Source organism: Scyliorhinus torazame, chromosome 7, assembly GCF_047496885.1.
Source record: "Scyliorhinus torazame isolate Kashiwa2021f chromosome 7, sScyTor2.1, whole genome shotgun sequence".
Classification (NCBI taxonomy): domain Eukaryota; kingdom Metazoa; phylum Chordata; class Chondrichthyes; order Carcharhiniformes; family Scyliorhinidae; genus Scyliorhinus; species Scyliorhinus torazame.
In genome coordinates, this window is record NC_092713.1 from 54974073 (window position 1) to 54999755 (window position 25683).

General features: G+C 45.2%; 1 protein-coding gene and 1 long non-coding RNA gene across 6 annotated transcripts in view; one reads left to right on the top strand and one right to left on the bottom strand.

Annotated features, from left to right (window-relative positions):
- Positions 1-21099, top strand: part of eif2b3 (eukaryotic translation initiation factor 2B, subunit 3 gamma) — a 217330-nt gene extending 196231 nt beyond the window's left edge. For all 3 annotated transcript variants that reach the window (XM_072510728.1, XM_072510727.1, XM_072510729.1), the window contains 2 exons: positions 9023-9126; positions 20853-21099. In XM_072510728.1, the coding sequence (XP_072366829.1) occupies positions 9023-9126; positions 20853-20905 (157 nt within the window). In that variant the 3' untranslated portion in view covers positions 20906-21099. The remainder of the gene's footprint in view (positions 1-9022; positions 9127-20852) is intronic.
- The window catches only part of LOC140426232 (uncharacterized), a 69938-nt gene continuing 54587 nt past the window's right edge, over positions 10333-25683 (bottom strand). For all 3 annotated transcript variants that reach the window (XR_011948165.1, XR_011948164.1, XR_011948163.1), the window contains one exon: positions 10333-10558. This is a non-coding gene — a long non-coding RNA (uncharacterized lncRNA). The remainder of the gene's footprint in view (positions 10559-25683) is intronic.

Genomic DNA, 25683 nt, shown 5'->3' on the forward strand with positions numbered 1-25683 from the left:
TGTGGCTGTGGGCCTCCTTTCCTACGCGCCGGCCCCTGTAACCCTGCGCCATGTTGCGTCGGGGCCGGCGCGTTGAAGGAGGCCACTGCGCATGCGCGCGTTGGCGCCGGTGCCACTGCGCATGCCCTCGATGGCGCCGGCACAACTGCACATGCGCAGATCAAGCAGCGCACAGTTCACGCAGGGATCGGCAGCCGGAGTGGCGCGAACCGCTCCAGGGCCATGCTGGCCCCTGTAGAGGCCCGTTCACGCCGTCGTAAAACACGGTGTTTACGGCGGCGTGGACACCCTGGAGAATCCCGCACCCTATGTCCCAACAAACCCCAAAACCCAAACAACCATAAATCCTGAACTACCCTGGCCCAAACCCTTATTACACAAAACGGTTAACCATGACACCCATAAAAACGAACAACATAAAGGAAAAACACAGTCAAAAACCGCCAGAGTCCAAATTTAGTCCAGTACCAGGCCTTCATTCTTCACAAATGCCTCCACCGCCATCTCGAAGAAATAGTCCCTGCCATTGTGCGTGACCCGCAGCTTCGCTGGGTAGACCACACCAAACTGCACTTTACATTTATACAACTCCACCTTGCTTCGACCGAAGGCCGCCCGTCCCCTTGCCAGCTCCATTATCAAGTCCTGGTATATCCGTATACCGTTGCCGTCCCACTCCCGCTTCTGCTCCGCCCACCTCAGCACCTTCTCCTTCACTTGAAAATTGTGAAAGCAGGCAATCACAGCTCTCAGCAGTTCATTCGTTCTCGGTTTCGGCCGGGAGAGACCGGTGAACCCTGTTCAATTCATACTGAGAGAGATCCTCCCCTCCATGATCAACTTCGCCAGCATGTCGGCAAAGCACTATGTAGGCCTCGTGCCCTCCATATCCTCAGGCACACGACGATCCCCAGATTTTGTCTTTGTGACCTGTTCTCCAGGTCTTCTACCTTGGCTCTCAGCCCTCTGCTGATCTCTGCCACGCTCCGCAGCTCCTCACCCATCGTGATGAACTGGTCACTGTGTCGCAACAATGCCTCCTCCACCCCATTCATTTTCTTCCCCTGTTCCCGCACCGCCGTCTAAGTCCTCACCAACTCCTCTCTCTCATCGGGGCAAGGATCCCGCCCACCTACTCCTTAAGCAAGGCCATCTTACCGGCTTTGAGAACAACCACTCAAATTCTCCAGCCATTGCTTCAGCCGTCTTCTCCACTGTGATTGGCGTGGCCCCACATGGCGGGCTCGCTCCCATCTTTCATCCCGCTATACCCCTCACCACGCTCGGGGGCGTACTTTCGCTCTCTTTTTCCCTGGATTCTTTTTTCCGGTTTTTGACATTCTATAAATGCCCCAGACAGGGCAGCACGGTGGCGCAGTGGTTAGCATTGCTGCCTCATGGCGCTCAGGTCCCAGGTTCGATCCCGCCGCTGGGTCACTGTCCATGTGGAGTTTGCACATTCTCCCTGTGTTTGCGTGGGTTTCACCACCACAACCCAAAGATGTGCAGGGTAGGTGGATTGACCATGGTTAATTGCCCCTTAAATTAGAAAAAATGATTTGGGTACTCTAAATTTATTTTAAAAATAAATAAGTAAATAAATGCCCCAGACCTTCCCATAGCTTCTCACAATATAATTTACCCAAAAACTGGATGTAAAGGGCTTAAAAAAGACTACTCTGGCAGAAGCCACCAAACGTGGGACTCCACCTACATGCCGCAACCAGAAGTTCATAGAATAGAGTTCATAGAATTTACAGTGCAGAAGGAGGCCATTCGGCCCATCGAGTCTGCACCGGCTCTTGGAAAGAGCACCCAACCCAAGGTCCACACCTCCACCCTATCCCCATAACCCAGTAACCCCACCTAACACTAAGGGCAATTTTGGACACTATGGGCAATTTAGCATGGCCAATCCACCTAACCTGCACATCTTTGGACTGTGGGAGGAAACCGGAGCACCCGGAAGAAACCCACGCACACACAGGGAGAACGTGCAGACTCCGCACAGACAGTGACCCAAGCCGGGAATCGAACCTGGGACCCTGGAGCTGTGAAGCAATTGTGCTATACACAATGCTACCGTGCTGCCCGTATTGCATCTGAATGTTAATGTCTCGCACAAACTATCCACCAAGGGGCAAAGGATAGTGATCAGGAGAGGGAACCTTGAGTCATTTTTTTCCTCCCTAGCTTGTGAAATCAGCTGGAATCAGATAAGTCAGTGTTGATCTGAAACTAAACGTAGGACTTTCTGGTCTTTATGACCAGAAACTTTTATACCCAAGGCCGTCAAGGAAGTTAATTTTGAAGTTCAATATTAAGCTCCTTTTGTGAATGGATTGACATTTAATTTACTTAAGTTGACATATATATCGCCTGTTACCTCGTTTTACACACAGTGCAGTCACCAGACCTCAAATAAGGCTCACAAATAAAAATAGTCATGTGTATTTTAAAGAGTAAAAAAAAGCCTTAAGATCATTTTTTTTTTGGAAGATCAGAAAAATTGTTTTTTTCACTCTTCAAGTCAGAACTTGACAATTGGTAATTGGTGAAGAGATAATACTGCTACCGACAGTGTGGAGAAGTAGGGCATGGACATGCCCGTGTACTGTGTTGGCTTAATGCTTTGCCAAAATTGTTTGTTTACATGGGAGGCAGGGGAGCGTATACCACTGGTAATTAGTGTGGGGGCTTTGGTGTTTGGCTTATTTGGTGGTCCACAGTTCAGATGTCAATCCCTGTGATCACGTCCCAGAAACTGGCACGTAAAAGGCTAAGTTTTCCACTTAGTAATAGTGCCAAAGTAAACTATGCATGAGCTGTTGTTGGTGCAGCAACGAGCTGATCATGCTGCCTGGGACCAAGGCAGAATAAATAATGGTAGCATCTGTACATGCAGGTAATTTTGCTTATAATATTATGAACTATTTACTGAAAACTAGCACTAGTTTTAACTTGGCTTACTCTAACTTTGCAAAAAAAAAAAATTTAAATGAAGGTCTTCAAACAATGTTTGAAAAGGCACCGTAGCTTCTAATTGATTTGTTTGCTGGTCAAGATAAGTGGTGAAGTTAAACCTTTCTGTGCAACTGGCTCTCTTAGCAAATATTGACACATTCCTGGGAGACCCAATTCTAAAGTTGAAACCACCTAAAGTAAAATTTGATATTGTAGAAATTACTTTCTTATAAGTATGCAATAAAGATATCAGGATCCACAGTCATTAACCTGAATATTCCAATCGGTGTCATTTTTTTCACAGGTGCCAACCTGTTGTTGTGGCATGTCAGATGGTAAGTGTTGAGCTGCCGAAATCCCAAAGGGAAAATTGCAGCAGCTGCCAGAAGAGTTTTGCAAATTGTGTATTCTGAGGTTTTCCGACTCAGGAAATAATTTTTAAAAATAAATTTAGTGTACCCAATTCATTTTTCCAATTAAGGGCCAATTTAGCGTGTCCAATTCGCCTACCCTGCACATCTTTGGGTTGTGGGGTCGAAACCCACACAAACACGGGGAAATGTGCAAACTCCACACGGACAGTGACCCAGAGCCGGGGTCGAATTTGGGACCTCGGCGCCGTGAGGCAGCAGTGCTACCCACTGTGCCACCGTGCTGCCCCTCAGGAAATAATTTGTAGAATCTTAGAATTTTACAGTGCAGAAGGAGGTCATTCGGCCATAGTGTCTGCACTGGCTCCCGAAATAGCTACCTGGCTGGTCCCAAATCCCAGCCTTATCTCAGTAGCCCTCTAAATTCATCACTTGCAAATATACATTCCGCTCTCTTTTGAAACCTCCTATGGCAGTCATTTTCAAACCCAGGGTCACGACCTGCAGGTGTGTCGCTGGCGGGTGTCAGGAGGGTCGCGGGGCCATGCGTTGCGGCGTTCCAAGTCACGGGAAATAGTACCCAACGGCGCGATCGGCTTTTAAAAATGCCCTCCATGACCGGCTTTCAGAATGCCGGCCGTTTTGCGTATGCATGACCCTCAGCAGTGCACAGGCCCGGAGCCTAGCGGGGCAGAATGTCTCCTCCTGACATCAGTGCACTTACCCAGGAGCTTTTTTTTAGTCCTCCTGTCTGGAGCAGCGGCAGAACAGTCTTCTACCACCACCCCTCTCTGTGTCCTATTACTAAGCCAGTTTCAGATCCGTCTCACAAGTTTCCTTGAATTCCATGTGCTTCAACCTTCTCAATCAGTCTCCCATGTGGGACCTTGTCAAAGGCTTTGCTAAAATCCATATCAACTGCATTTCCTTCAGCCACACACTCAGACACTTTATCAAAAAATTCTATAAAGTTTGGTGGGGTGTCCTGCCTCTGACAAAGGCATGCTGACTATCCCTAATCAGCCCATGCCTTTCCAAATGGAAATTAACTCTCCCTTCAGAATTTTCTCCAATAATTTCCTACCACTGATATAAGACTCACTGGCCTGTAATTCCTTGGTTTATCTCTACCACCCTTCTTGAAAAGTGGAACAACATTAGTTGTTCTCCAGTCCTATGGCACTACTCCGTGGCTAGAGAGGAACTAAAAACTTGTGTCAGACCCCCTGCAACAGCAGCCTGGGATGCAGTTCATCCGGGCCTGGGGATTTGTCTATTTTTAAGCCCGTGAAAGCCTCCAATATATCCTCACTACCTATGTCAAACTGCTCACGGTCCTCACAGTCCCATTTCCTGAATTCTGTACCTACGTCGTCCTCCTGAGTGAAGACCGATGAGAAGCATTCATTTAACACCTTGCCAATGTCTTGCGGCGTCACACACATCACGTTGCCCCCTTTGTCTCTAACGGACCCTACTCTTGCCCTGGCTAACCTCTTCCCCTTGAGTTCTCCTTAATCTTATTCACAAGTCCTTTTTAAGGCCCCCGTTTTGCTGTTCTAATTCAGGGACCCCAGTGGTGCAGTCCACAGTGAAGATATGGAATCAGCTGAGGAGGCATTTTAGGATGGAAGGGATGTCGGTGCTAACGCCGCTGTGCGAGAATCAAGGGTTTGAGCCCAAGGGATGGATAGTGTATATAGGAGGTGGAGGGAAGTGGAGCTGGTCAAGGTGAAAGATTTGTATTTGGAGGAAGGGTTCGCCAGTCTGGAGGAGCTAAGGGAGAGGGTAGAGCTGCTGAGGGGTAGTGAGTTCAGATATCTGCAGGTTAGGGACTTTGCGCGAAAGGTCTGGAGGGGGTTCCCTAGGTTGCCGGGATACACCCTGCTGGAGCGACTGCTGCTTCCGGATGTGGAAGGGGAGGGAAAAATTGGGGATATATGTAAGTGGCTGGGGGAGCAGGGAGGTGAGTGGGTGGTGAAGATCAAGGACAAATGGGAAGCGGAGTTGGGAATGGAAATCAATTGGGCATAATGGAGTGAGGCACTGCGAATGGTAAACGGGACCTCCTCTTGTGCAAGGATGAGTCTGATGCAGTTTAGGTGGTGCACAGGGTGCATATGACTCGGGCGAGAATGAGTGGGTTCTTTCAGGGGGTAGCAGATGAGTGCGAGAGGTGTGGGCGGGGTCTAGCGAATCACGCGCACATGTTTTGGGGTTGTAATTTTGTAAATTTGTAAGATTCCGGGCGGGAGTATTCGTGATCTTAGCCAGGGTAGTGGAGGAGGAGGTGAACCTGGACCCTTTGGTGGCGATATTTGGGGTTTCAGAGAAGCCGGAGCTCATGGAGAGGTTGAAGGCCTATGTCGTGGCCTTCGCCTCTTTGATTGCATGACGACGAATTTTACTGGAGTGGCGGTCGGCATCACCACCGGGCGTAGCAGCATGGTTGGATGACCTGAACGACTTCCTGTGGTTAGAGAAGATGAAGTATGAGTTAAGGGGCTCAGAGGGGAGTTTGAGAAAAGGTGGGGATGTTTGTGACCGTGTTTGAGGAGTTATTCGTTGCAGGAGCGTGGAGCGGTGGGTGATGGGGAGAGGGGAGAAGTGAAAAAGGGGGGAAATCTGTACAGACTGTATAATTGATTATTGGAAAGTATGTTTCCTGGGATGTTTACTTGCTGTAACCTGTTTTGATACAAGTTTGTAACAAAATACATTTTTTTAAAAATAAGAGTGTGACAATATGAAAGTTTATGGAGTACTCACTGAAGGTAATTGGTTGAGTGAGCTTAATGATACATGAAACTGTTTATAGAGCAACTGCTTTATGTTGAGTAATTTGGGATGGGCAAAATAAACAAAAACAGAACATGCTCGAAATACTCCAGATCAGGCAACATCAAATGAAAAATGTTAACCGTTGAGGTATAACTCTTGAATTCATACAAACAGTTAAAAAGCATGAAAGCAAAGGGTCACTTAAAATGCAATATGTACATAACATGCCAGCATTTTAAAGAGAAACACAAGTAAACCTTTTAGGATGGACCATTACTTGAAGATTAAATCCAAATTGAGGCACCAAAAGGTGTGCAATATTGGATGAGACCTTTTGCCTGACAATTTCAAGCATCTATTTCCCTCCAATTAACAAAAAAAAACTTTGTGGGTGTGAGCGTTGCTGACAAAATCAGAATTTGTTGACCTTCCTGAATTAACCTTGAGATGGTGATGGTGTACCATGTTGTAATCCATCTTGTGTGGGTGCACCCACAATGCTGGTAGGAAGATAGTTCTCGGTCTTTGACGTAGTGACGATGAAGGCAGCATAGTTCATAGTTCGAAGTCAGGATGATATGTGTCTTCTGCCCTTGCCCTTCAAGGTAGTAGTGAGTTTGAAGTTGCTGCCAAAGGAGGCTTGGTGAGTTGCTATATCTCGTCGATGGTGCAGGAGCACATTGCTGCCACTATGTGAGGGTGATGGAGTGAATATTTAAGGTGGTGGATGGGGTGCCAATCAAGCGGGTTGCTTTGTCATGGATGGTGTCAAGTTTCTCGAAAGCTGTTGGAGGGTCATTCATCCAGGCAAGTGAAGAGTATTCGATCACATTCCTTCCTGACTTCTGCCTTGTAGATGGAGGACATACTTTGAGAAATTAGGATATGAGTTACTCACCTCAGAATTCCTAGCCTCTGATCTGCTTTTGCGCCCACAATTTTATACTGTAACGGCCCTTCCTGTACCTTCTTGTTCATTCCCTGTCGATTCCCTTGTTTCTTTTATTTTTGCAGTTACATTTTTGATTCATGGATGATTTGTGGACATGTGTATTAAAAAAAGCAGTGGCCTGTTCCTTTAATTCGAGCAGAAGCCTATGCTGGTTTGGACTGGAATGATGGACTGACTGGCACTAATGACAGAGATTGGCTGAGTCTCGGTTTGATTGATTTGGTTGACAGCCAATGAATTGGCCCAAAAGGCTATGTTCTGCCCAGTAACAGGTGGTGATTGGATATGTTCCCACTGAAATAGTTCAGAGACCAAAGGAGCTTTCTGTTTCGCTTTGGCAGCTAAGAGAGAAGATCTCTCTTTCTCCCACTCTGTATTCTCCAGAAATAACCATTGAATTCTCACCAAAAGATCACTTATGTGAACTGACTCTGCAAAAAAGCCTGATGCGAGCAGAATCCAGAATCTGATAACTCCCTGCAACACAGAAATAATGGAAGCCAGGGGCCTCTCCCAGGAAAAACTGTGAGTAGATATTTCTAACTGCAAGGAAGATCATTACAGGCTATAAACCAGAGACTTGAATCTGCATTCATACTGTGAAGAACGTGCACTAAAGACATCACCATTTGAAGCAAGGACACTTGACTTTAATCCTTATTATTTTTACCCCTTTCCACCCCTTTGTGTTTGTCTGTCTTGTATGTGTAGGTAGAGGGTGGGCAGTTGAAGGGGGGAGTCAGGTATTAGCTTGTCATTAAGCAGCTGTGTTTACAACATATTTCATATTTGTTCTTGTTATAAATAAACAGTACTTGTATTTAAACTTACAAACCTGGTGACTGTAATTATTGGACTGCCAAGGGCCAACGATTTCAGGTGTGTTTAGAAGAATTATTGGTTAATTCGCTTGTGTTGTCACTCCGGGACAATTGGGGCTGGAATTGACTGCGCACATGCGCAAGGTGTTGTAACAGTACAGCTGGTCCAATTCAGTTTCTGGTCAATGGTAATCCCCAAGATATTGATATTGGGGGATTCAACAATGGTAATGCCACTGAGTGCCATGGGGAGATGTTTAAATTCTCTCTTGTTGGAGATGGTCATTGCCTGGCACTTAGGGGGAGCGAATGTTACTTGTTACTTACCAGCCCAGGCCTGAATATTGTCCAGGTCTTGCTGGATTCGGGCACAAACCGCTTCAGCATCTGAGACCACGAATGCAACTGAACACTGTGCAATCATCAACAAGCATCCCCACTCCTCACCTTGTGATGGAGAGAGCATTGATGAAACAGTTGAGATGGAATTTCTGCAGCAATATCCTGGGCTGAGATGTTTTGTGCCTTAATAACCACAACCATCTTTCTTTGTGCTAAATATGGTTCCAACCAGTGGAGAGTTTTTCTCTGATTCCTATTGACTTTGATTTTGTGATGCTCCTTGAGGACACCTTCAGTCAAATGCCACTTTGATGTCAAGGGCTATAACTCTCACTTTTCTTCTTGAATTGACCTCTTTGTCCATGTTTGGACCAGGGCTGTAATGAGGTCTGGAGCCAAGTGGCCCTGCCAGAACCAAAACTATGCATCGATAAGCAAGTTATTACTGTGTAAGTACCACTTGATATTATTGCCAGTGACACCTTTCATCACTTTACAGATGGGACAGTAATTGCTTGGATTGGAATAATCTCACCTTTTTTTGTGGACGGGGCATACATGAGCAATATTCTGCGTTATTGAGTAGATGCTAGTTTTGAAGCTTGGCTAGAGGTGTGGCTAGTTCTGGAACCCAATTACTCAGTATTACTGCTGGAAAGGTGTCCGGGCCCACAGCCTTTACTGACTTTTGCTCTGCACTTCTTTCAAGAATGAATAACTGATAGGATTGTGATTGTTTGCAAACCTGGAGGTATTCAAAATAGTGATTTTTAACCATATTTATTTTCCAGATGCTGTATACAGGGTAGCGTTATTTGCAGTGGAGCAGTCATTGAGAAAGGGGCTGACCTCAAGGATTGTCTAGTGGGAAGTACGCAGTGCGTTGATGCCAAATGTAAGTAATTTTGTTAATAATTGTTGTCACTTGTAAATGTGACAAAGCATCACTTTTTAAAAGTTACTTTTCTTCTCTCCCATCTAGTCTTTCCATAACCACAACTGTATCCGGATGATCTGTTTCTAGGTCTAGGGTGGCACAGGTTTCCCCATAACCCTAATTATGGTGACACAGATTTGGTACATGTTGTGGAGCGTAAATTTTTCTTTTGAGCTTTTTTTTAAAAATTCTACATTCTATACCCAGGGATATTTCTTTCAGCTCCCTTTGTGGCATTCAGTCAAAGGCAATTTCTTTTAAATTAATTTACTGGATGTGGGTGTCGCTGGCTGTGCCAGCACTTATTGCCCATCCCTAACTCAGAGGGCATTTGAGAGTCAACCACATTACTGTGGATCTGAGGTCACATGTAGACCAGACCAGACCATGGCAGATTTCCTTCCCTAAAGGACATTAGTGAACCAGATGGGTTTTAACAATCAGCAAATCATTTCAAATTTCACTATTTGCCGTGGTGGGATTTTAACTCAGGTCTCCAGATCTTGTCTGGGTCTCTGGATTACTAGTCCAGTGACAATACCACTGCGCCACTGCCAAGCTGACGCATGCTTCAAACTGTTGCATTAAATAAACACTCTGCATAAGTTAAAGTAACTTTAATAATTACATTTGTGAAGTGTTACTCCGCAAGTTAAAATGTAGACTGTGGGACTTCAGGACTTCAAAATATATTCACCTGTGCAACATTTATTTTTAAGTGTACTCCCTCCCAAGAACCATACAACATCGCTAAGATACCAAGTCCGCTTGGCCGAACCTCGGCTTGTTTTTCCTCTTCTCCTTTCAGTAAAGTGTCTTGCCTCCATTCGGCACTCAGCTCACAGCCCTCACTGAGCTCAGGCATTTGGTCATTTGTTTTTTCAATTTAAATTAAATAGTGTACTAAATGTTTTGATAATGCTTTCTTTCCCAGATCTGGTTGCCAAAGAATGGTGCTTGACATCTTGCCAGCTGTCAAATATGTATCTCGTTGTTGCATGTTTAATGGTGCAATTAAGATGTTGAATTATTCTGCTGCATGTTTACCACATAGTCTACTATGTTGCAATGACATTACCAACGCATAAACACTGTTTAGTTTAATTGAAAATGTGTTGCATTTTATTACATAAATAATTACAATTTAAAGACAATATTCAGAGCTTTATTGTTTCAAACATCCTTTATTAGTTTAAACATTGCAGTATAAAACGTTTTCAGGACATTTAACTTTTTCAATTAAACATTTGGTTTACAGTAAATACATTTGACAGCTAGCAGATTTGCCATTACCACATTCTTCAGTCAGCCCGAAGAACAATAGAATTTCTCTCTTGCGCACTTCTCGCTCTCAATTGCCTTGCCTGGCACTCCTTTTTTTATAGCAAATCTAGGAAAGAAAAACGTACGGTTAAAAGTCAGGTGCCCTGCAAAGAAGAGTCTCTTCCATTCTTGCAGCTTGCAAGACCATCAAGTTTACAACCCCGTCAACAAAATTATAAAATGATTAAAAGAACTGCTATAAAATCTGATTCTCCCAAGAGGGAAGTGAGAGGGGAAATTGGAATGTGTGTCTACCCATGTCACCATCTCAAATAGATGGTTGTACAACAACAGTGGGCAGAAACATAGGAACAGGTTTCCTTCCTTCCTCAGTCAAAAATTAGGTATATTATGGTGGAAGAATAAAAATGAGGATAGATTAGCAGAGTAATGAAAAGTTGTCCTTTTCAAAATTGAAAATATTTAACAGTATGATACAATGAAAGTAGGGTATTTGACCTTTAGCTGAAAGCTGAATGTAACTATGCCAACCCTTTTTTCAAAAGAAATTGGGTAAATTATCATTTTTATTTCTGACAATCTTTTGATTATCTTTTTGTCCCATAAGCCAACCTGCAACAGTTATTCCTGGGGGAATTAGTTTCTTGGTGGTCTTCGTCTCGGAGCGAACCTTTTACACTAAAAGCTATCACAGGCAGCAGCAATTTATCCTTGAGCTTGCACGCAAATTTCGCTTCCACCCCACCCCAAGTATAGGGAAGTTGGCTTTACACTAAGCTTTCTGTTGTCCTGACATTTGAATCTCATACAAAAGGGTCATTGTCCTGAGCCAGCGCGATCCATCGTGAGATGAGCTTAACATCTGTCAGGAACAGTGTCCGTTCTGGCAAAAGCTACAAGGCCTTTATCCTCTACAGGGTCGAACAACAGGATTTCGGGCTGACTTAGTGACTTTTACAAGGGGATTTTCTTGTAAAACAGTGCATTTTTTAATTAATGATTTACAGTACTTCATAGGATAATGGAGGAGCAGGTCTGCGTAAACAAAGTTTCTTAAAGGAAGTAGTATTTTAAATTTTTTTAGATATACGTGCAGTTTTGTTTGGCTTGCAAAGCCCCAAGTTTACTGTTTGAACGGCTTAAATTCTGGAAATAAAGGTTCCTGCGGGTTAACAAATTATTCAGTCCCATTGAATAAATTTGGTAAAATACATTGACTTAGTACTGTAGATCGCTAAGTCTTTACATTAAAATTATTTTCCTATAAAGGTGAAACTTAGTGTTGTGCACATTGTGATGACATCAACAATTCTCCAACCATTTAAACCTATAACGACTCTTAATTAATGTTATTCACCAGCTCAACTAGATTTGAATTATTCATAGGTTTCTCCTACAGTCTACCTTCCTCCTGTCACTCAATGATTAATTCATAGTAGCACCATTTACCCCTTAAATCATTAACTCAGTCATGATCAATCATGAAATACCTTTAATTTGCATACCTTTAATTTGCTGGAAGTTGATTGAGGATAACGGATTGACACGGCAGGTTAAGTTTGAAAGACTAATAACTGGTGAGTCCCCATCAAGGGTGAGCTCACCAGTCAAATGAATCCCATGCATTTTTAATTAATGTTTTCTGATGGTCATTCGCCCTTGAAGGAGAAATGGGAGCAATATAAATTCCTTTCATTATATATTAAATGATGACTGAAAAATTGATTTCTAATGAAGGTTGGGAACAATGACACTTGCATAGCTGGCTAAGTATTATTTTTGTTTTGTATATTTATTTCATTTTTAAAATAATTTGTATAAAATAAAAATCAACGTTCATATCAAAAAAATATTAACATTTTGATAGACTTCCAGTGGCGGCTATGGAGGAGTAAGTCACACATTTGGTGGCTCTCGATCCAGTCGGACTTTCGGACCTTTTTCCCCGAACTTTTTGTACTTTTGAGTGCTAGTTCGGAAGGCATAGGCACTGACTCCAGGCACAGGTGTATGGAATTAAGAAGCAGAAAGAATCGCAAACAGTTGAAGAAGTGGGCAAACAAGGGCAGTATAGAAGCTGCTGCTGAGGACAACATGGCCGATGTCCGGACCCCGGTGCAGACAGCTCAGCCAACAACGGAACATCTGTTGAAGGTCATCCAAGAGGGCTTTACTGCTTTGAAGCGGGATAGTTTAAACCCGATTCAGAAGGCTATCGAGCGTCTTGAGCATAGGCTGGATGCCCAGGATCGTACAATCCAGAAGCTGGAAAAGGCGCTGGAGGAGCAGGAGGATCACCAAACGGTGGCGGAGGTGGGGAGACTGAAGGACCAGCAAAAAAGGCTCCTGGAAAAGGTGGGGGACCTGGAAAATAGGGCTCGTCGGCAGAATTTGAGAATCGTTGGTCTCCCGGAGGGGGCTGAGGGAGAGGTTGCTGCAGCGTATGTGGGGGGCATGTTCCAGAAGCTGTTGGGAGATGATGTCTTCCCGCGACCGGTGGAGGTGGACCGGCGATGGCGAGGCAGCCGCGAGCCCCCCCCCTCCCCGAGCGATGGTGTTCCGGGTTAGAACATAAGAACTAGGAGCAGAAGTAGGCCATCTGGCCCATCGAGCCTGCTCCAACATTCAATGAGATCATGGCTGATCTTTTTTGGACTCAGCTCCACTTTCCGGCCCGAATACCATAACCCTTAATCCCTTTATTCATCAAAAAACTATCTATCTTTATCTTATAAACATTTAATGAAGGAGCCTCACAGGTTCCTGGACAAGGAGCGGGTGCTACAGTGGGCCAAGCGCACACGGAGCTGCCATTGGAATAACAGTGTCTTGCGCACCTACCAGGACCTGAGCGTGGAGGTGGCCAGAAGAAGGGCAGGCTACAAGCAAGTCAAAGAGATTCTATTTAGGAAGCAGATGAAGTTTGGGCTGCTGTATCCGGCGTGCCTGTGGGTCACACACGAGGGATGGCACCATTACTTTGAGGAGCCCGAGGATACGATGGACTTCGCCAAAGAGAAGGGCTGGTGCCGAACTGAGGACTTTTTGGACTTGGGTTAATAAGACACTGAGCGATGTTTACACATTTTTCTGGTGCTATGTGTTTTTCTTTTTCTTTTTTTCCTGGTTTTTCTGTTTCCCTCCTGTACTTGAGTTTTTGTTGGGATGAAAGAGGGAGGTTAAGGTATGTGGTGCTGGGGGCTTTTTGTGTTCGGATCGGAGGGTTGGAAGTGCCTATTACTTATTCTGTTTTATTTGATTTTCACTAGCGTTGGGGTTTTCTTTGTTTCTCGTTTTGCTTGTTTCTTTTCAGAGCAATTACTCGAAGACGGCTGGTTTGGGGAAGTGGTGTTGATGGGCGAGGGGGATGGGTCAGAGGGAACAATAGGTGGGAGACTTGTTGGTCCTGGAGTCGAGAGTCACCAGGCTAGCTGGGTGAGCTGGTCTACAGAAGCCAGGTTGGGGGGGGTGGGTATTTAGTTAGTTTATGGCAGGGGTTAGGTTACAGGGTGTTGTTGCTAAGGGGGAGGGGGGGTAGTTGTTCTGCTGACGAGGGAGGGACTTAGCTGTGGGAGCATGGAGGAGGTCGGAGGTGGGGGATGCCAGGAGGCGGGCCAAGGGAAGCGTGACACAGGGGCTGGGGGCGGCCCCAAGAAAGGGGATGGCTGATCGGCGGGGAGGGGGGGGGGGGGGGGCGCATGGTGCCCCTCAACCAGGCTGATCACCTGGAACGTTAGAGGGTTAAACGGGCCGGTAAAGAGGGCACGGGTGTTCGCACATTTGAGGGCGCTTGAAGCGGACGTGATAATGCTTCAGGAGACGCATCTGAAAGTAGCTGACCTGGTCAGATTGAGGAAGAGCTGAATTAGCCAGGTCTTCCACTCGGGGCTGGACACTAAAACCAGGGGAGTCGCGATTTTGGTCAACAAACGGGTGCAACTTGAGGCGGGCAGCACAATCTCGGATGGGGGAGGCAGATTTGCCATGGTGAGTGGCAAGCTTGTGGGTGGTCTTGGTCAATGTATATGCCCCAAATTGGGACGATGTGGACTTTATAAAGAGACTGCTGGGGAAGATACCTGACCTGGACTCGCACAGGCTGATTATGGGAGGGGATTTTAACACAGTCCTTGACCCCGGCCTAGACAGGTCGTGTTCAAGAACGGGTAAGATGCAGGCGACGGCGAAAGAACTGAGGGGGTTCATGGAGCAAATGGGGGAGGGGCTGATCCATGGGGGGCTAGTCGGCCGACGGGGAGTGAGTTTTCATTCTATTCACATGTCCATAAGATGTATTCCCGAATTGATTTTTTCATCATGAGCAATGATTTGTTAGCGGGGGTGACGGACGTAGAATATTCAGCGATCGCTATTTCGGACCATGCCCTGTACTGGATTGGTCTGCAAGGAAAGTTTTCAGCGCCCTCAATGGAGGCTGGAGGTCGGTCTGTTGGCGGACAAGGCGGTGTGTGAGAGGGTGAGGAAATGTATGCAAAACAACCTGCAGGTCAATGACACAGGGGAAGTCTCAGCTGCGGTGCTCTGGGAGGCACTGAAGGCACTGGTGAGAGGGAGCTGATTTCGATCAGAGCACATAGGGACAGGACTGACAGGGCAGAAATGGGCCGACTGGTAAGGGAGATCATACAGATAGACAGGAGATACGCGGAGACCCCGAGGGCAGAGCTATTAAGGGAATGACGAAGGCTACAGACTGAGTTTGGGGTGTTGTCCACAGGTAAGGCTGTGGAGCAGCTTAGGAAGGCGAGGGGTGCAATTTACGAGCACGGGGAGAAAGCCAGTAGAATGCTGGCACAGCAACTGAGGAAGAGGGAAGCGGCTAGGGAAATAGGGAAGGTAGTTGACGGGAGGGGAAACTTGGTAGGGGATTGGGCGGGGCTGAACAAGGTATTCACGGACTTCTATAGCCCTTCCCAAAAGTGGGCATGGGATTGGTAGATGGGTTGGGGGCCCCGATCAGGACTGAAGAAATATTGGTGGGTTTGAGGGCCATGCAATCGGGTAAAGCCCCGGGGCCGGATGGGTATCCGGTGGAGTTTTACAAAAAGTTCTCCGAGATAATGGGGCCGGTGCTGGCTAGGGTTTTTAATGGGGCAAGAGACAGAGGGGCGTTACCTTCGATGATGTCACAGGCCACCATCACCCTCATATTGAAACGGGACAAAGACCCGGAGGCATGTGGGTCCTATAGGCCGATTTCTCTGCTCAAAGTAGATGCTAAAATTCTGGCCAAGCTCTTGGCGGCTAGGATTGAAGACTGTGTGCCATTATGGAAGATCAAACCGGGTTCGTCAAGGGCAGACAGCTGGTGGCCAACCTAAGAAGGCTGCTGAATGTGATTATGATGCCCCGGAGAGTAAGGAGGTAGAGGTAGTTGTGGCAATGGATGCTGAGAAGGCTTTCGACTGGGTTGAGTGGGACTATCAATGGGAGGTGCTGGGGAGTTTTGGGTTTGGTGAGGGCTTTATCGACTGGGTCAGACTGTTGTACCAGGCTCCAGAGGCGAGTGTGAGGACGAACAGGACGACATCTGACTATTTCAGACTGTACCGTGGGACAAGGCAGGGGTGTCCCCTCTCCCCACTGCTGTTTGCATTAGCAATAGAGCCGCTGGCAATCACCCTCAGAGCTTCTCGGGGCTGGTACGGGGGGGGTGGAACAGAGAGTTTCATTGTACGCCGACGACCTGCTCTTATACATCACGGATCCAGTGACTGGGATGGATGAAATCATGGGAATCCTGAAGGAATTCGGCCGGTTCTCGGGGTACAAACTGAACATGGCAAAGAGTGAGTTATTTGTAGTCCAGGCGAGGGGCCAGGAGGGTAGGTTAAGGGGGCTGCCGTTCAGGTTAGTGATACTTAGGGATACAGGTGGCGCGGGACTGGTGCCGTCTGCACAAGTTGAACTTGTCTCGGTTGGTGGAGCAAATGAGGGCTGAGTTCCGGAGGTGGGATGTGCTCCCACTGACAATAGCGGGGAGAGTGCAGACGGTTAAAATGACGATTCCCCGAGATTCCTGTTCGTTTTCCAGTGTCTCCCCATTTTCAAGAAGGTTAATAAAATGATTATGGGATTTGTGTGGGCGGGAAAGTCCCCGCGGGTAAAGAGGGTGATGCTCGAGAAGAACCAAAGGGAAAGGGGGCTGGCGCTGCCAAACTTCAGTAATTGCTACTGGGCGGCCAAATAGCTATGATAAGGAGGTGGATGGTGGGAGCGGTGTAGGTTTGGGGGCGGATGGAGGCAGCTTCGTGCAGGGGGACCAGTTTGGCAGCCCTGGTTACGGCACCCCTGCCGCTCCCGCCTGCACGGTACTCCATCAGCCCCATAGTGGTAGCGACTTTGCAGATCTGGGGCCAATGGAGAAGGCATGTGGGAGGAATGGGAGCATCGGTTTGGTCCCCAATTTGCGACAATCACCGGTTGCCCCGGGGAATATGGACGGTGGGTTCCGAGCATGGGGAGGGCTGGGATTGAGAGGATGGGGGATTTGTTCTTGGAAGGGAGCTTCCCGAGCATGAGGGCGTTAGAGGAGAAGTATGGGCTGGCGAGAGGGAATGAGTTCAGGTAGCTGCAGGTGCGGGACTTTCTACGCAGACAAATTCCGTCCTTCCCACGCCTGCCACTCAGGGGGATCCAGGACAGGGTAGTGTCCAGTGGAAGGGTGGGGGAGGGGAGGATCTCGGATATATATAAAGAACTTATGGGAGCGGAGGAGTCGCAGGCCGAGGAGCTGAAGCTTAAGTGGGAAGAGGAGCTCAGAGGTGAGATAGAAGTGCGCTTATGGGCGGAGGCGTTGAGCAGGGTAAATGCGACCGCAACATGCGCCAGGCTCAGCCTGATTCAATTTAAGGTCGTCCACCGGGCCCTCATGACAGTGGCCCGGCTGAGTGAATTTTTCAGATTGGAGGACAGGTGCGCCAGATGTTCGGGAGGACCTGCGAACCACATCCACATGTTTTGGGCATGTCCAAAACTCGGGGGGTACTGGCAGCGGTTCGCGGATGTTATATTCAGGGTACTGAAAACAGGGGTGGTGATGAATCCAGAGGTGGCTATTTTGGGGGTTTCGGAGAACCCGGGAGCCCAGGAGGAGAGAGAGGCTGACGTTTTGGCCTTTGCTTCCCTGGTAGCCCGGCGACGGATTCTGCTAGCATGGAGGGACTCAAAACCTCCGAAGTCGGAGGCCTGCTATCAAATATGGCGAGCTGTCTCGGTATGGATAAGATTAAGTTCGCTTTGAGAGGGTCACTGTATGGGTTCGCCCGGAGGTGGCAACCATTTCTCAACTTCTTAGCGGAAAATTAATCGTCAGCGGCGGGGGGGGGTTAGGGTAACATAGGTTCGGGAGGTAGTTAGGCTGGTCCTTGCGGGAGGGGAGCTGGGTTTCTTGCACTATAACGATTGTTTTTTGCACACTGTTTTATATTATTGTTGTTTATTGTGCCAAAATGTCTTAATAAAATTGTTTATCAAAAAAAAATTAACATTTGAACTGATATAAAATGATTAAGATCATAATTGCCCCATGAACAAAACAGTTTCCATTTACTGCAGCATAGAAAGCAGTTTTTAAAGCCAATGATACGAGTGCCACCTTCAAAAGGTCAATTGGTATCTACTTTGAATTATTAAAAAGGAAAAGGTTTACGTTTATATAGTGCTTTTGCAACCAAATAAGTTCTTCAGTAATGTAGTCACTGTTGTAATGGATGGGTGTTAGTCCAAACATGGCAGCCAACTTGCACACAGAAAGGTCCCACAAGGAGCAATAAGATAATGGTCATATAGTCTCTTTTAAGAAGCTATTGGTTGAGGGAGGAACATTGGCCAGGAATGAAATGAATGAAAGAAAATCACTTATTGTCACAAGTAGGCTTCAAATGAAGTTACTGTGAAAAGCCCCTAGTCGCCACATTCCGGCGCCTGTTCAGGGAGGCTGGTACGGGAATTGAACCGTGCTGCTGACCTACCTTGGTCTGCTTTCAAAGCCAGCGATTTAGCCCTGTGCTAAACAGCCCCTGCTCTTGATGGCTCTTGTTCAAAATAGTGCCATGGGATCTTTTGCATCCACCTGTTTAGTATGTCATCCAAATTGGCGGGACATCTGACAGTGCAGCACTGGAATCTAATTTTCATTTAATTATTTCTGTTAACTTTAACCACTTGTTTTGTTTGGCACACTGTTCTGCGAGTTACAGATAAATATATCAGTTCATGGCAGGCCCTTACTGTTTCGCTGTGTGAAAACACATTACAAATTGATATCAAATGTGTTCATCATCTCACTTTGGTTTTCAGTGGGCTACGATTATTCACAGCTACTTGATAACCAATTAAAATCCATTTTAAAAATAAAAATAGAAAATCACAGCAAGTCAATCCGCATCAGAGAGGGGGAAAAAAATTAACATTTTGCCTCAATTTCTTATTATTTCAAATGCTGATTGATCTCATGTTTACAGATTCATCCCTACAAATTTTTACTGAGAGTGGGGAACGTGACTAAAGACTAAAATTACTTTACTTTTTTCTCAGTGAAATTGCATGTAACTGTTTACAGTTGAGTTTGAATATGTTATTCCAGTAGCTTCATTACGTAAATTTATTGTTTGTCTTCGTATCACTGCGATTGAGCTGAAACCCTACAAAACTCTCTAGCTCAGAGGGAAATCACTTCCTAGGCCTTTCAGTAGAAGACTAAGAATGCCCTTTTTTATTTTTTTCAACAAAACAATTCTGGCATGAGGTCCTTACCATTGTAGTTTTTGGCCCCCGATGCAGGATTAAATACTGAATCATAGAATCATAGAATTTACAGTGCAAAAAGAGGCCATTCAGCCCATTGAGTCTGCACCGGTCCTTGGAAAGAGCACCCCACATAAGCCCACACTTCCACCTATCCCCATAACCCAGTAACCCCACATAACCTTTTTTGGACATCTACGGGCAATTTTAGCATAGCCAATCCACCTAATCTGCACATCTTTGGATTGTGGGAGGAAACCGGAGCACCTGGAGGAAACCCCCGCAGACACGGGGAGAATGTGCAGACTCCGTACAGACAGTGACCCAAGCCAGGAATCGAACCTAGGATCTTGGAGCTGTGGAGCAACAGTGACATACGTACATAGAATTTACAGTGTAGAAGGAGGCCGTTTAGCCCATCGAGAACACACCCAAAATACCAACCCACCTAAACCCACACCTCCATCCTATCCCCACAACCCAGTAACCCCACCTAACCTTTTTGAACACTATGGGCAATTTTAGCATAGCCAATCCACCTAACCTGCACATCTTTGGACTGTGGGATTAAACCAGAACACCCGGAGGAAACCCACGCAGACACGTGAAGAAAGTGCAGACTCCGCACAGACAGTGACCCAAGCCGGGAATAGAACCTACGACCCTGGAGCTGTGAAGCCATAGTGATAACCACGATGCTACCGTGCCACCCACGGCTGCTAGTCTTGGTCAGGGAATAAGTCTTGGTATCGGGAGCAAGAGCCCAAATGGCTGAGAAATATTTTTGAAGTGGGGTAAAATAAATTATTCTCAAAGAATGTCCCTGGCTAAATATTTTACCTAGAAAAGGAAGGTGGTGGCGCAGTGGTAGCACTGCAGTCTCACGGCGCCGAGGTCCCAGGTTCAATCCCGGCTCCGGGTCACTGTCCATGTGGAGTCTGCACATTCTCCCCGTGTTTGCGTGGGTTTCGCCCCCACAACCCAAAGATGAGCAAGGTAGGTGGACTGAACACGCTAAATTGCCCCTTAAATTGGAAAAAATGAATTGGGTACTCTAAATGTATTTTTTTTTAAAGAAAAGGAAGGTGTTCAAAAATGGTAAAAACTTCCACATCAAAGGTGGCCTTCCAACCTTTTCATCATTAATCACTCATTAATTATCAATGTTCACATAACAGTCTTTGTGTGTTCAGCTTTCAGTTATCTGGAGTGATTTGATTTCAATTGAAAATAAAGTTAGACTTTTATTGATAGGATATTGGTTTGGTAAACTATTACATTAAAAAATATAGGGTGGGATTCTCCGTTCCACTGCACCCGTTTTCCGGTGTGGCCTGACCCTGCCGGCAGCAAGATCCTCCATTCCAGCAGCCCACCAATGAGGTTCCCATTGTGGGCACCCCACACCGTCAGGAAATCCACCGGTGTGAGTGTGCTGCTGCTGAGGTGGAGGATACCGCTGACATAGAATTCCGCCCATACTATTTTGTACCATGCCTTCAACCAGTAACAGTAGAGGTGAAGTTTCATGTGAGTGCAAGGGTTACCACTTACTGTTAATATTGCATAGAATTCTTGCTGGTTTAAATTTTTCTCCTGCTCTCAATGTTTCTTTTCCATTGTTCTTGCAGCAAAACACGTGAATGAAGTGATAGTAGGCAATGACCGCCTGATGGAGATATAATGTTGCTGGTGTTCTGGAACCACTCCAGTCATTGTTCACCTAGACATCATCAGACATGGAACAGCTTCCATGGATTATCACAGGGCATATTAAATGGTGAATAGGAATGGGCATTAGGTTTGAATTGACTGTATTTCTTTACAAGCAGATTTCTGTCGTCTAAGATATTAAAGCCATTTCTTTGACATCTAAAAGATGGTGTTGTTTTCTTAGTGACTGACAAAACTGCCTGTTAATAAATGGCCCCAGTTCATACAGCACCTAATTAAGATCAGTGAGAATGGTAGCTGGCAGACATTTTCCTTTAAAAAAAAAATATTTTTATGAAAAATCTACTTTTAAAACAACCCTAAATAATCAGAATATTAAAAAATAATTATTTGAAATTTGTGCATTAATAACTTTGAGAAAGTAATTGACATTTCATCAATTTGAAGTTGTGTTCATAATTTCTCATGAGTGCAAAATCATTAGCCGTGCATGGACATCAGCAGCGATTAAGTCAGAGCTTATCTTAATGTGCTTCACTGTGGAATGATAGTAGGTAGATTTGCATCTATCTCTTCCTGGAGAAGAAGGCACTAAACAAAAGCAAAGTAAGTACAGAGAGCATTCAACATTGGATAAGGTATGAGGGTGAGGGTGTTCAGAACGTTTTACTTCCTCTCAGCTACTTAATTCCAATTAGTTAGAGGGTAAGTGAACCAAGAAAATTCTATTACATTTAAGTTTACAAGAATCACTCCAGAGCAAAACCAGTGGGGTGAATGTCAAAATGTAAACATGGGTGCGAAGCAATTGACCCCAGGTGGAATTATCTGAACTTCAGACTTCTCCACAAATACTGCTGCTCCATATCTAGGGATGTGCTTTGCAGGATGGGGGTGTCGGGAATTGGTCTCTTCCCGACACCAGAGTTATTCTATTAATGTAAAGTTTTCCCATTACCAAATCCACCTAGGTGTCTGTGGGGCCTTCCCTATCACATGGCAATCAAGTTTGAATATTAAGACAGTGCTGGTATTTGAACTTGAACAATCTGGTGAAGAGGCTTAAGTATTAAGTCTGCTGGTCGTCTTCCAGTTTTTACTCCTGTTAACATTTCATGTATGAAAATGAGTGATGCTTCAGTAAAATTTCTCTACTGCTATTCAGCATGTTACCAAATATTTATCCATGTTATAATTTATTTAATTTCACAGACAAAATTCAAGTATAATTTTTCTTTATTTGAATGGGCTACTTCAAGTAAATGCAGAAAATAGCTTCCTCTCAAGAAGCCTATGAAATCTCAACCTTTTGCTCATCCCGAATCTTAACAAGACAGATTCATGAGGTTCCTACAGCTTGTCTGTATTTATCTCAATAAAAAAAGATCTGTTTACAGCTTGGTGTTTGCTTTGATTTGTAACATATACAATTTATGGAATATCCCAAGGCCACATTGCAAAACATTTTGTCAGCATGATGTTGGTCCACATAAGTAATCTTGCCAAAAGTGCAGTGATGGCAACTGAAGCTACCAACTGAAACCAATGAAAACTTATATGTTGGAATTGTACAGAACATGATGTGGATTTTATCCTTCTAAGATGAAAGAATTTCATTGTTTTGAACTTTTCATAGAATCCCTACAGTGCAGAAAGAGGCTATTCAGCTCATCGAGTCTGTACCGACCCTCCAAAAGAGCACTCCACCTAAGCCCACTCCTCTGCCCTACCCCCATAACCTAATCTGTACATCTTTGGACATTAAGGGGCAATTTTATCATGGCCAATCCACCTTACCTGCACATCTTTGGACTGTGGGAGGAAACCGAAGCACCCGGAGGAAGCCCACGCAGACACGGGGAGAATGTGCAAACTCCACTCATAGACAGTCACCTAAGGCCGGAATCGAACCCGGGTCCCTGGTGTTGCGAGGCAGCAGTGCTAACCACTGTGCCGCCATGCTGCCCCAATTATTAAATTAATCGCTGTGAGCAGGGCTCGAATCTGCAGAGAAACCCCATTGGATTTCAGATCAAACGCTTTAGCCACCCGGCCATCATAACTACCCTCTCGTTGAGGGTAGGAAGAATACCTCCAATATTTTGGTTTCAAGGGTCCAAAGTGAAATGATCTAAGTAAATCTCACTATCCCACGAAGTAAGCAGAATCATTAAATCAAACAAACAATGCATTCATCAACTAACACAAAATACATGATTATATATTGTGATAATTTAGAAATATTTCAGCAAAGTGCTTGAAATAGGATTGCTGTACTGTATAAATTGCGATTCGCACGCAGACCTGTTACCCACCCAGTCGTCTTTTATCTGCCAATGTTCTCGGTGCTACCGTCCCTCTTGTTTTCCCTCAGGAATGACTAGCATTTATCGAATCAAGGTTCAGATGTTGTATTGAGCAAATTATTAATAGATATTTGTAAGCCCTTGATCAAAACGCAAGTGGTTTGTAAAGATTCATCTGAAATAATTTGTACTGCCTGTGAAAAGGCTAACCGGTTGGCGACTCTGATTGATTGTTTGTTCTAGATGTTGTCATGGAGAATGCACCAGAGAACTATTGTGTCTCAAACTTTACAGAAGCTGCATATATTCAGCTTCTGAGGGACCTCTCCTCTGCAGGCAAAAGGAACATGTCCAGGCTTTGTGTTTTTTGCATTAAAACAAAAGTGTGGGGGGACAATAGTTTAGATGGCAATGCCTCCACCATTCAGAGTCGACCTGCCAACAAATCAGCACCCTTTTTTCATGCAGCATAAATTATTACTTGCTCCTTTTGAAATGTGGCATTATATATGGAAGTGTAAATTTTCTGTTTATGGGGCAGTATTTCCTTATTGGTGAATTAATATTTATTTTGTGTTTTTATGCTCACCACAACATCTTGCTCTCCCAGATGAGGGATTGGTTGACTAGAAAATTAGAAAGATTCACCTTTTCTGCTCTATCCCGAATTCTGAAGAGCACCAAACATGTATCAGTGTGATATTTTCATTTTTACTCTGGCATTGTTTTTTTTTGTGCATATTGAATGGCATAACAGCTGAGAACAATTGGCATGAGGACAATTGTGTTATGAAATGAATAATAGTCATTGCTGGGCACGGACTTGGAGATTTCCTTTTACAGGGATGCTTACACTATGGATAAGGTAACCTAATTTATGCTCCAATCCTGGTTTTACTAACTGTTAAGTATTCAATTTAGGGCAGCACAGTGGCACAGTTGGTTAGCCCTTCTGACTCACGGCGCCGAGGCCCCAGGTTCGATCCCAGCTCTGGGTCACTGTCCATGTGGAATTTGCACATTCTCCCCGTGTATGCGTGGGTTTCGCCCCCACAACCCAAAATATGTGCAGGCTAGGTGGACTGGCCACGCTAAATTGTCCCTTAATTGGAAAAAATGAATTGGGTACTCTAAATTTATTTTTTAAAAAGAAAAAAAAAGTATTCAATTTAACTAATGTGTATAAACGCAGAGTCAGAAGGAGCACTTGAAAGTTTGCTCTTTGCATTGTACTTTTTCTGCATTGATATAAGAAGCCAACCTCATTCAATGTGATCATGGCTGATCCTCTATCTCAAAGGGGCAGCACGGTGGCACAGTGGTTAGCATTGCCGCTTCACGGCGCCGAGGTCGCAGGTTCGATCCCGGCTCTCAGTCACTGTCCGTGTGGAGTTTGCACATTCTCCCTGTGTTTGCGTGGGTTTCGCCCCCACAACCCAAACATGTGCAGGGTAGGTGGACTGGTCACACTAAATTGCCCTTAATTGGAAAAAATGAATTGGGTACACTAAAATTGAAGAACAAAAAAAATTGATATGCGAAGCTGAGGTTCAGCTAAAGCATCTCTCGGATTCCTATCATAAATAAGGAGGTACACATAAGCATTTGCAAAATCCATGCAGCTGCTATCGACTTGTGCAAGACTAAAGCCTGGACAAAGCTCCAGAAAATTGATCCTGACAACTTATTAAGTCTCAACAATGCCAAGTCCTGATATACGAAATGTTATTTATTAAACAGAAGTACAATTTTCCATCACTAGGCATATATAGGTTTTGTAGGATACTGAAATAGTTGATGAGTAGCAGGCTATTTTTACGATTCCTGTTCTTCAAATAGGTTGATTTCAGTGTTTTCCCCACTCTTAGATATAACTACGAAATCATGGAACTAAAGAGAACTTTTATAGAACAATAATGGGTGGGAATTATCACACAATGCACCTTTCTTAACTACTTACCGTCCTACATAGAACATAGAACGATACAGCGCAGTACAGGCCCTTCGGCCCACGATGTTGCACCGAAACAAAAGCCATCTAACCTACACTATGCCATTATCATCCATATGTTTATCCAATAAACTTTTAAATGCCCTCAATGTTGGCGAGTTCACTACTGTTGCTGGTAGGGCATTCCACGGCCTCACTACTCTTTGCGTAAAGAACCTACCTCTGACCTCTGTCCTATATCTATTACCCCTCAGTTTAAAGCTAAGTCCCCTCGTGCCAGCCATTTCCATCCGCGGGAGAAGGCTCTCACTGTCCACCCTATCTAACCCCCTGATCATTTTGTATGCCTCTATTAAGTCTCCTCTTAACCTTCTTCTCTCTAACGAAAACAACCTCAAGTCCATCAGCCTTTCCTCATAAGATTTTCCCTCCATACCAGGCAACATCCTGGTAAATCTCCTCTGCACCCGCTCCAAAGCCTCCACGTCCTTCCTATAATGCGGTGACCAGAACTGTACGCAATACTCCAAA